Source organism: Thunnus thynnus, chromosome 24, assembly GCF_963924715.1.
Source record: "Thunnus thynnus chromosome 24, fThuThy2.1, whole genome shotgun sequence".
Taxonomy (NCBI): Eukaryota; Metazoa; Chordata; class Actinopteri; order Scombriformes; family Scombridae; genus Thunnus; species Thunnus thynnus.
This window is the reverse complement of record NC_089540.1, coordinates 9,910,131-9,922,754: the sequence shown is the minus strand read 5'-3', so window position 1 is coordinate 9,922,754 and position 12,624 is coordinate 9,910,131. Positions and strand designations below refer to the sequence as shown.

At 37.8% G+C, this 12,624-nt stretch overlaps 1 protein-coding gene across 1 annotated transcript in view; it reads left to right on the top strand.

Annotated features, from left to right (window-relative positions):
* Nucleotides 1–5,283: 5,283 nt before the first annotated feature.
* LOC137177237 (potassium voltage-gated channel subfamily H member 8-like) overlaps nt 5,284–12,624 on the top strand; it is a 38,640-nt gene continuing 31,299 nt past the window's right edge. The window contains exon 1 of the mRNA XM_067583412.1: nt 5,284–5,637. Within this exon, the coding sequence (XP_067439513.1) occupies nt 5,562–5,637 (76 nt within the window). The 5' untranslated portion in view covers nt 5,284–5,561. The remainder of the gene's footprint in view (nt 5,638–12,624) is intronic.

Below are 12,624 nucleotides of genomic sequence, written 5' to 3'. Positions count from 1 at the left end.
TTTTTTCTGATCAAAACAAGTCTTCATTACATCCTCTATAATGGCCTACTGAATACAATAAAACACAATTTAATCTTTTTTCTTTTTTTTAATGCCCATAAAAAATCTGTTGTGTTATGGGTCAAATTTAACCCGGTAGTTGTTGTGGGTTGTTTATGCAGAGAAATACATAGTAAATGTTGCCAAACCATCATGAATAACAAATTACAACCAAACAAAAATAATAGTAATGAAATTCTATAAAAATAGTATAATAATATTGTGTAATAATATCAAAATTATGTTTCATGACTTGAATTCAATTGTAGAGTGACACACAACAAATATGATTCCATGCATACCCCCCCCAACCCCCCCACTCTCTCTTTCACTCATACCCCATAGACACACACATATATACATCTCCTGACTATATATGGATACATCTGTATAACAGTATATAGGCTGCAGCTGTCTTGCACTTTATTTCTCACATCTCACCACACACCTGGCACAACACACACACACACACACACACACACACACACACACACACACACACACACACACACACACACACACACACATAGCCACAGACACAGATACACATCTCCTGTTCCCCAGCTGTATAGCAGTATATAGGCTGGGGCTTTCTGGTGCTTTATTTCTCACATCTCACTGCACACCTGGCATAGCATGCACATTTTTAATGTATGAGAAAATATAAACAAGTTATTTTGGGAATTATTTTGTTTATCAGATCATCTCATGGTCTTATTTGCCTGTTCTGTTCATCATAAGCAATAAAATAAATAAATTGTGCCTATCTTAATCTAAAAATAATTTGTACATTGTAAGTTAAATGTGGTCTAAGGTACATAAAATATCAAAGCAAGTATATATATATTATGGTTATTGATTAATGATAAGTCACTTGGCAGATAAAACATTTTACTGGATGATAATTAGTGTTTGTTTCAGTGCTTGCTAATGAATTCAAACACGGGTCAAATTTGACCCGCGAACACTAAAGGTGTAAACCCTTTTTTAACATATTAGAAGGGTAAAGGGCTGAGACGCTGCAAAAAAAATCTTAGGTTGCTCAAACTTTTGCACATGCCACCATGATGTTTTTATTTATTTATTTATTTTTGTTCAATTTATGACATAAAAAGTATCTACACATTAATGTTTGCTGAAAATATTGTGTTATTCCCATATCATAGAAAGACTGTGTTTACATCTTTTCAGTTAAAAAATCACCAAAATAAGTTATTTGTCAAGGGGTGCCCAAACTTTTGTTTACAACTGTATATCTGGTAATTAGCATAAACAAAAATACAGCTGAGATTTATGGGGATGTCATTAGTCTTGCAAGTGTCTGGTCATATTGGACAAACTGAACGTTTGACCTGATGATGGCGCTAGATGAAAAGTCAGGGGATCATCAGTGTTCAATTCAGCCTGAGATGGAGCATGAATGTCTGCACCATATTTCATGGGAATCCATCCAATATTTGTCGAAGTGGTGTCAAAGTGGTGTACTGACATCGCCATCCCTAGAGTCACATCACTTGCATTGCTAAAAACTTGAGTCTCCTGGCTGAAAATCTTGCTTTTAACAGTAGAAATGCCAGTTTATGATTTGAAGGTAGCTGATTTTAGATCGCTTTGTACCAAATTTGGGTCTACACATCCTCTTAAAGTGCTGCACTTAAGTCTCAGGAAATTCAGCTGTAAAATGACACACATATTGTCTTGAGTGCCTTGATCAAACATGCTTTTTGTTCATAGAATAGAGATGTAACTTTACATCCATTTGCCTAATGTTAAAAAAAATACTTGGAGAACAGTGGATGTGAATCCTAAATGGTTAGACCACATCATGTAACATGTCATAATATTCACACCTCATGGGAATTTGTTTTACTGTAGGTATGTGAAAATCCTGTAGGCTCATTATTTCAGGCTGTTATCAGTGTTGAAGCACTAATTTGCACTTGTCTTGATGTATAACCGAGTATTTCAACATGAGTGCCTCATAATGAAAGCATACTTTCATGTCAAAACAAAGGCAAAATAGATCATGTTAAGTGGATGGTTGGACTGATGTATGAATACATTTTGTGACAGCTTTATACAACTTTTACCTACGTACCACTGTGATGCAAGAGGCTTCAAATTTAAGGTTTATTTAGATGAGGTCTCTGCCAATACTGGACTAGTACTGAATCACTACAGTACTTTAAAGGGTCAGTTCACCCATATCATAAAAAATATATTCTCATTTACTGGTAGTGCTATTATTTTTTATTTAATGTGCTGAGGTTTTGAAATATCAACTAAGACTTTTCACTCTTTACTGCAGCTCATCAACGATCAAATCCATCTGTTCAGTATAAAGTCTGTCTCCAGGATATTGTGTTATCTATAGGGCTGGTGTCCACACTGGTAATTATTTGGCTCATGGTGATAACCTGGTGTTACTCTGTTGACAGGACTGAGCTGCAGCAGCTGTTTGAGGAAGCTGCCAAATGCTCACCTAATCTCAAACGCTATGAGGTCTTACCCTGGGTCCAGCTGGGGCTGGAAACAAAGTCAATGACCAGTTTGATTAAGCCACTTTCTACAGAAGCTTACTTCATGAATTCTCACCATTTTCTATTTATGTTGTTCATCTGCCATCCTCCCTGCCTTTCTCTCTCAGTTGCCTCCAGTGTGTGTTTTTGCCAAGCTTTGCTTTTACTCAACATTTTTTGCCTGTGAATCCACACCTTGAACTGCTGCATTGATCTTGTGGCTGGAGCCCTGATGCAGATTGTATTCCTTTGGTGTCTAAAGAAAACCAGTTAAACCAATTATGGGAAATTATGTAAGGTAACACTTTTTTTTTTTTTAACCACATACATTGACTGTATGTGATTTGGATGGATGAAGCTTCATAACATCCTCACATAAAGTTGCTGTGGATTTTGTTCTCCCATTGCATTACATTGTAAATGCATCATGAAGGGATCTTTTAATGGTCAGTATGAACAGGAGGAATGATTACAGCAAGAAACACACATATCAGTGTTAATTTGGGTGCCTGACTGATTGTTTTAAGACAACTTTGAAAAATTTAATCGTCCATTAATGTAGTTTTGTTTGCGCATTATAACCTGTAGATGGTACTGTTTCCTTACTCCTAAAGTGGCCTCAACTTTGATGGTAACAGGAGAACATGGTGTATTTTTTTAACCTTCAGGATCATAATTGGATCAGATAATTGCACTGATATCATTGAAACTTACTTGGAACTGATTTCTCCTGAGAAAACTGGACATTTCCCCATCCACCACCCTCCTCCCTCCCCCTTATATCCCCCCATTTGATTGACACCGTTCTGCTGCAGTGGTTTAATGAGGAGCTCTCCACCTCTTCTTCTTCTTCTTCCTGTTCTTCTCTGCAGATGGCTTTGTGCACCAGCAACTCCTGCATCTTTCCTTTGTCTTTGCAGCAAATCCAGACATTGGCAGGCGTAGACAGCTTAACTTAGCTTAGTTTTATCTGCAGACACTAGCTCTCTGGGCTTTCAGTCTATTCCTCCTCACTGTATATTGAACCTGTTTTAGAAGCAGCGAGATTCTCTAACAAAGGCTTGAATTAATCGTTGACTCCACTGGTTTGCTTTCTTACTTACTAACATATAAACATATAAATTACCAACAGTGATTTTGGTGATAATGATGGTTAATGTCATGTAAACCAGAGGTCTCTACAGAAAATCTCTTACTAAAATTGGAATTACTAGTTGTGAGGAAATTGAAATTTTTTAGCTCAGTAAAAGTATGTACCTTAGTGTAAAAATACTCTAGTACTGCTAATACAAGCAGTATTACCAGCAAAATGTACTTAAAGTATCCAGATTAAAGCATTATATAGGCAGAGTGTTACATTACTGAATTCTAGTTTTGTAGAATGATCATGTTTTGCGTGTAAACCTTGATGTGCAGGGTAAGTATGTTATAATATAAATTAAGTGGAAGACAAAGTACGATATTTGCCTTTTGAAAATGTAGTGAAGTAGAGGTTTACTTACTTTCTACAGCTGGCAATAACAAGACCTTTAGGAAATCTGAGGCAGCTACCGTGAAAATAAATGTGAAAATATCCACTTTCAGGATTTTCTGTTTGAATAAAAATAGTCACTGCAGGATAGTTTGAGGCCACAGCCAAAGGGGAAGGGCAGAGGGTACACCTGCTGTATGAAATCCTTTAATATAGACTTTCATTCTGAATGCCTTTAAGTGTAAAATTAGAAAACAAATGCATAGTTTTGTCTGTGGTCAGCATTACGCCATGATAAAAGCATCAAATTTTTTATTTATATTTCAATTTCATTTCCTTTAAATCAAATGAGAGCATTTCTCAAAGACAAACAACCCAGGCTGTTGATCAATATACAGTAGTCCCTATAGTACATATAGCTACACATATCAAATTATACTCTCCACCAAGCGCACATGGAGGTGTTGTAGGTAATGGGGTAAAACAACTGGTGTGAGTCGAGAACTATGAGTCGAGTCACGAAACACATTACACCTTAAACAAAACAGTTTTGTTGTGGGCCCTTTGAGATTTAACACTAAGCTACCTTTCAGAAAAGTGTGTTGGTCTATTCATTATTTTTGAAAAACCTTGACAAGGTCTCTTATAAAAGCTTACTGTATCTGAACCTCCTTTCTCCAGTTCATAGTCAGCTACTGTCAGCCTTGTTAAAATGTGTACACAGTGTATGCATTGAACATGTGAAGAAATCACATAGGCACATGTGGAATATAACATTACAGGTGTGAAAAATGATATTCATCACAATATTGATGTTTTAATCTTTTGTCCATTCTCACTGTATATGATTCATTTTGTTCTTGGAGTGACAGATTTTACAGCTTCACGTGTGAAACATGGCTGGCTGTGCTGGAGATAATAAATGAATTCATGAGCAATACCCGAAATAAAAGACAATATGACACTTTCATTTGCCCGCTTTAAACAGGCATTCATCAGAACATCAAAGGGTGAGAGGTGAAGGATTTCAAAGAGAGAGAGAGGGAAGAGGAAGCACTGGCACAGAGGAAAAGGGGGGGTGGGGGGCGAAGGGTAGAGCGATTGGAAAAAGCGTGGTTTACCTCACTGCTGAAAGAGGGGAATGTTAAGAGAGAGAAAAAAAGTGTTTGTGCAAGAGAGGAAGAGAGAAAGAGAGAGGCAAGGGGAGGAGGAGAGAGGGATTGCATTGCAGCACATTCGTGCGTAAATGTGACCATCCTCTCCGCGGTCCCTCCATCCCTCCATCCCTCCGTCCTCTCTCCCCTCCAGCCTCCAGTGGCTCCTCTCTCCTCCACTTAGCCTGGATCACCTGCTCGGTGGTCGTTGGTTAGTTTTGGACCGTGGAGTCCCGGGTGTCTCGGCTCGGCTCCCTCCTCCAGGGGTTAGGAGGAGCGCCGGGGGCCACGTCCAAGTTCCTACCGGGCTTCGTGTCTACCGCCGCTGAGAGCCATGGCTCGGAGCGCCGGGAAAGACGCGGCTCCACCCGGTCTCGGATGCCGGTGATGCGGGGTCTGATCGCGCCACAGAACACGTTCTTGGATACCATCGCCACTCGTTTCGATGGGACCCGTGAGTGCAATTGTTATCTTGAATTAGCCTTCTATTCAAACTGCGCAATGGATGTTTTAAGGTGTTTATTTACTCGGAAGACTCTTTAATGAAATAGAGCAATATTTGAACTAATCTAACAAAATACAAAGTCCACCTCCAAAGCGCTTAATGAGAACTGAGGACATCTGAAGACATTTACAGGCAAAGCGCGCTGATACTTTGACTGATGAATGAATTATGATGAATGAAAGCTCAGACCAGTGATTAACATATTTGGATTCATGAAGCGCCCACCTGAGCCCCCAGTTTAAAGATGAATTGGTCTTTAAAGAGCCCGATGCAAAAATAAATGACACACTTTTGTCACTGTATGCACAAAATTCAGATGAGGAGAGTTTATTTTCATTAGATTTTTTTTTATATATTAAAGTAAGTGACAAAATACTTAACCCACATTCACTGGCAACAGACTGTGCAAAAACCAAACTAAATAATTACATGTTATTAATTTTCTAATGCAAATTTGTGGTTTCCTGATGGTGATAATATTTTGTGCTGCAATGTACTGAATCCCTGGTAATGCATATGTGTTCATTGATGCTCTGAGTCAGTGTATTAATTACCATTCAGAAGCATTGGTTGAAGTCACCACCTTTATGCAACTGGGAACCGTCAATCAATTAATGGAAGGCTCCATTTCAAATCAATATTTTGTGGATTCAATATGCTGTAGCCTTTACTGCACAATCATACTTCACTTGTCATGGCTGAAGTAACCTGCTAACAGGGCCCACGGTGGAAAAAACTAGCTGCAGGGCCTTCATTAACCCCTGTTCCCCCTACTCTCTGCAGTGTGCACAGTTTTAATGTGCTGGAATACTACCTGGTCCCAGCTTTGCTGTGTGGTAATTAGATTAAACTCAATTTTCAAAGGCACTTGAGGTTTTTTGGGACAAGGACTCACTTTAAGCCCCTTATCATCAGTTGATACTGCATGCTTTAATGGTTTTCTAAACAAAATTCCAATTAAATTTGCTCAAAGCAGTTGACACCCAGTAAGTATGGAGCTTTCAGTTGCCCCCTTTGCTCATTCCTTACAGCACTGTGAAGGAATGAGATATTCTTTACCATTTAAAACTCTCTCAATAGGAGCAAAACATTTCAAACGGTTACATCAGCTAAAGGCAACACGGATTCATTCATTAATATATACAGATGGCACCTGAGCTCCTTTAAAGAACTCTGAGATTCAGTTTTAATTAAAATCATCACAGTAACACACAATTCTCAGGAGCGGAAGAGACAGAAGGGAGTCAGACAGAGCACATTGTTTAATAAGACTGTCACAGACTGTTAAAGAGACTCTTACCCATATAATAATTATTATTCACCAGTTTCCACCCAAAATACATCACAAAACCCTGCACATCAGTCCGTGCATTAAGTCCACGTAGAGTAAACACATACAGAAATGACGGTCAATCAATATGCAAACTGTAGCTTAACACTGTTACATAACACAGTCCTGAAGGCGCAAACTAACAGGCAGCAGTGAGTGCGGATGAAGGATACATGGAGGAACAGGTTCTGTCTATTTTCTGAACCAAAGCTGTAAATTCAGTTTAAACTATATTTATGTCATAGAATTTCTACTCCAAAATGCTAAATGATATTATTACACATCACTGTGTAATAATATTTAGCAGCATCGTGATGTTTTCTGTATGACCCCTGAAGGCAAAGTTTCATGAGATAGCTGTAATTTAATTAGGTTTTTTTAATTTTGTGTCAACAGCAATCAATTCTGCTCTAATATGAGAGTGGAACAGATTGCACAAGCCACGAATCTGATCACTTCATGCAACCGCAAAGCAGCTGCATGAGGCATGAGGAGATCCATTAGACACAGGACTCTCTTAGTCGAGCAGGGATTTCACCCACTTCGTCAAGACTTGGAGAGTTCTTCTCCTCCTGCTCATCCTGTGTCACAGATCCAATGCCTCCAGCGCTAGCACAACAATATCCCTGCTCCAGTTCAAAATATGGGACACTGTCCACTCTTCAGCCAAGCCTACAGATTCTGTTGATTAGAATAACAAACAGTTTTGGTCGCAAGCTTTGGTGGAGCCCAACAACCACTAAGAAAACACTCGACTCTCTGCTTTCTGCAAATGACACAAGCTTTATTCATAAAAGATATGTTTCCTTCTGCAAGAGGACACACATCACAGCAGTTTACAGTTGAAAAAGGTCATTTTGCTATCATTATTGCTTGTTTTTTTTTGTAATGATTAAATGAACAGAAAAAATTGTAATTTCCTGGAAATGAAGTGTAATTTTCAGGTAGTTAACACTTAATTTTTAGGATATTCTATAAAAAGGGAGGTGCAATTTGGTACAAATTATAAGAAAAAGTGGAAAAAGTGTTTTGTTAAGTTGGTTTAGGTGATAAATTCCCAATCATTATGTTTGGGTTAATTCTCTATTACAGTAATTTCCAGGACATTTTTTCAATAACTGTAACAATCTGTGTAACTTGTAATGCTTTTTTCAAAGTGTAGTGCAGTTTATGGGAAATTGGCTAATTAGAATCTAATATGCTAAAATGTAATCTGACACACAAATTTACACACTGAAGTATTTTATGTCTGTTACAGAATTATTAGGAATCTAATTTATTCAAAATGTTTGCAAATTAACATCTACATATAAACCCAAATGTAATATCAACTAAACCAACTTAACACTTTTTTTCCCCATTTTTTCTTATATGTTGTACCATTAAATACCTACAAATTACTCCAGGGAAATTACTATAAATTAAGAGACATGTAAAAACAAAGCATTACCAAAGATTCCAGCATTGAAAAATGACAGAAAATAATGAACCCTAATAAACATTAATACATTACATATATACAATAATACATTAATATTAATTGCTTATGATTTGTTCATCAGTTGAAGTATTAACATTATGCTTGTTTGTATATTGTAAAATGTTGTTACCCATAATCTGAACCAACTACAGTGAATTCAACTTTTGCTGGTATAAATAGATGAATGATGACTTCTGGTAAGCAGCAGTTTCTCACACTTGGACAACCACATGTGAGAAAATGAAGTCTGGAGTGACACTCACATTGAGCTCTTTCTTCATGATTACACTCTTGCTCCTGACCTCTGGCAGGCCTGCAGTAAGAGTACACAGTAGGGGAATTTTAATGAGGGGCTTCTCTAACCAAATAACTATATAACTGTAGAAAGCTGTCTGAGGAGTGCTGCCAAGAAAGTGTGTGCATGCTGAGGGGTCGAAAAGAGTCTCTTTTCAGTTTAGACAAGGCCTCCATGAATCAAAACACACCAAGCAAAATGGACTAGGAAAGACTTGTGATGCCATGTTAAACCATCACACTAATGACTTCCAGAAATACCAGGAAAAAAAAGCAAACAAAAAAAATTGCAGGTTGAGAAATGTCCATTCTGGAGCACTAAGGACAGCTCTTAAAGGACCAATGTGTAGGATTTAGTGGAATCTAGAGGTGAGGATGCAGATTGCAACCAACTAAATGACCCTCCCCTTTTTAAGTGTGTACTGTAGGAGAACCTACGGTGGAGGTGAAACTTATGAAAAACGCGAAAGTCACTAGAGCCAGTGTATGGTTTGTCCACTCTGTGCTACTGTAGAAACATGGCAGTGCAACATGGCGTCTCTGTGGAAGACAGAGAAAGGTCTATCTGTCGTCTTGCAGTCCTACACAACACACCTTAAACCTTACACCTTACTTACACACTTTGCTACAAGACACACACCCCTCCATGCCTAAACCTAACCAAGTGGGTGTGTCATGTAGTAAAGTGGGTGTGTCATGTGGTAAAGTGGGTGTGTCATGTAGATACCGTGAGTCCGCAGATAGATAGACCTACTTGGGAAGAGGACCCACTCCCTATGTAGATATAAATGGCTCATTCTAGCTAATGAAAACACAACAATTCTTAGTTTCAGGTGATTAAACACGAATTAAAACAAATTTATGATTATTATATTCCATTTCTGCCAACAGATCCCCCTAAATCTTACACACTCTCATGGTGACAAAAACTTGTGTTGGTTTGTTCCAAAATGGACTACTATAATATGAAATATTAGGAACATGAATATGAAATATGAGCTACAAACATTGTTCAACATTTGTGTTTGTTGTAGGTGTCCATTGTGACTGACTTTAAGTTTTAAAAAGCAGCTGAGCAAAACAGTATATTCAGGTCAGAAGCTGGGATCTACCATCTTCAACATACAAAATTAATGCAGCACGATAACCAGGGAGACTCCAGGGAATTTCTTCTTCTTCTTTTTTTTTTTTTTTTTTTACTTTGCAGTAGAAAGCTAGACCCCTTCTTTCATCCAGTGATATCTCAATCCACTACATACATATATATGAGTACAAAGGTCACTGATTTTAATGAATCACCTCTTTAAAAATGTAGTAAATATTAGAGGGGCAACAGCACTCTCATATAAATTAAACTGCTGAGACTTGATGTCTGCATGTCATGTCACATTATGGTGATTCCTCCTTTTGGGCATAAAAACACTTTAAAATATGCATATTTCCATGTAATACAGTGTAATATTCTGAAGCGTATTGCGCCCTAAAAACTAGCCATCTGGGGACACAAATGTAAAAACTGGCTCATTTCAAAACTTGATCCTGTTATTCACAGATCAATAAAACATCCTGGTGATATTTAGCTAGTGCCGGAACCATTTTTATTACATTAATGTATCGACTTTTAAATAACTGATTGTTTAGCCTGTAAAGTGATTATTTCCTTGCCTGTAAAATCATGAATCACTCATCAAAGATATCAATAAAAAAAAGCCAATTTTCAGTTAGTCAGAGCTTTATTGTATGAAAATACATGTCAGCAGAACACATATGAATGCAGTATATTATGTATTCATATTGATGGTTTGTGTCCTGACTACTGCTCTACTTACTGGGGGTCATACAGTAGTTTTGGTTGGGCTGGGATACATCTTCATGCTCTCATAAGAAAAAAAAAGTGTACAAAAGTGAACGAATGACACAGAGCAGTGACTTGAAAGGGACAGATTTATGTTTTCAGTTAAGGTTTAGGACTTCTAACACTGCTAACAAATAATCCTGCATGCAGGAATCTTCTGTTTGTCAGTGTCCATCTCTTTATTGTTTGCCAGCTTATGTTTTCATTTCTTTGACATGGACTTACTTTTTTGGGGGAACCATCTTCAATCGTCTTCTTCAAACTTGCACTGCCATTTGATATTACATCAACTTTCTAAGAAATATATTAGTATTAGTAAGGTAAAGTCAGAATTTTAACATGCACACTGTTTAGGGTTAGGGGTTAAGGTTAGGGTTAGGGTTAGGGTTAGGGGGTAGGGTTAGGGTATCAAAATATTACATTATTTTGATACTTTGATCAGTTATGGTCCAATTTAGGGTATAAACCACCTGGGAATAAATGCAAGTCAGTGCAGTTCCCTTAAAAAGTGCTATAAACAAACATGTTTGTGCATGTGTGTTTGGCTTACATATTGTGCGTGATGGTGAATGTATTGTGGCGGGCTGTCGTTGCCAGTGTTTTCAGTACCAAGGCTTATCAGGGTTCCCTACGCCGCTCAGGGGCTGAGTCTGAGTGGTTTTGTAGTTCTGCTCGCACGTTATTACACCTGGATTGTAGTATGGATGTGACAGGCCTGCCTTGTGCCTGGGGAATGTGCAGAAATTGAATACAACAAGAGAAAATAGGATCACGGCGTGAGGCCAGAGTAGAAGGAAAATAAGGGTGGATAGGAACTGTTTCTCTGAAACCAGATCATGTCTTTGGGGGGAAATGGTCATGTAAGTATGGGGCTGAACATTATATCCACATAACGGACACTGCAACCTTGCACACAGTGTAGTAGCAGAAAACATCACATATCCAGGTGGAAAGATCTCATTTAGGCCTTGTATGAGGCTCTTGCAGCTGCATCATCTCAACACAGCTCACTGATGAGGGTCTGTGCTGCTGTTATATTAACATATGCAATTTTATAGGTACCTTGTACTAAATATATTTGCTCAACATAATTTGTCTATCCATTAATACAACTGTAAGTACAGCTAAAGTACAGTGTGTGGACTACCTGTCCTTATACTTTGTGTACTTGTAATCTAGGGCTGTTTTTCATGGTTTGGGCAAGTCCCCTTTTTTCCATTAAGGAAAACTGTTAATGCTACAGCATCAGTGATATTTCATATAACAGTATGCTCCCAATTGTGTGTCAACAGTTTAGGGAAAGCCCTTTTCTAACCTTTTTCCATGGTGGGAAAACATCCAAACCAGTTGGAGCTTTGTATGTGGGATTGGGGAATGGGGCTGTCTTCTTCCAAATCCAGAAAAATAGTGACAGAATTTGCAACAAATATGGCTACAAGCATGGTAGAGATTTACTGTTACCTGTAGAATAACAACTCTTATATATTCATATTTCTTCAGTTGTCATGAAAAATGTTAACGGTACCCTCTGGAGTTTTTGATCATCATTAGCGTTAAAGAGCAAATTATTTAAAAATTATTCACAGAGTCCATTTTGAAAATAAAATGCCATTGGCTAATAGATACAATATGTCACTCATTAGTGATTAGTTAAGGCAAAACAGAAGAGCCCCCCACTTCCTATACAAACCAGCTAACATGAACACAATTAGAGCTGCAAAGATTAGTCAATTAAGTGATTAGTTGATTGACAGGAAATTAACTGTCAACTATTAATTGTTTTGAGTGATTTTTTAAGAAGAAATGCCAAAATACTCATTCCAGCTTCTCAAATGTGAACATTTTACTGTTTCTTTAGTCTTCTATGATTGTAAATTGAATATCTTTGGGTTGTGGACTGTTGCTCAGGACAAAACAAGACATTTGAGGACGTCACTTTGGGCTTTAGGAGTTAGTAATCAACATTTTTCACCATTT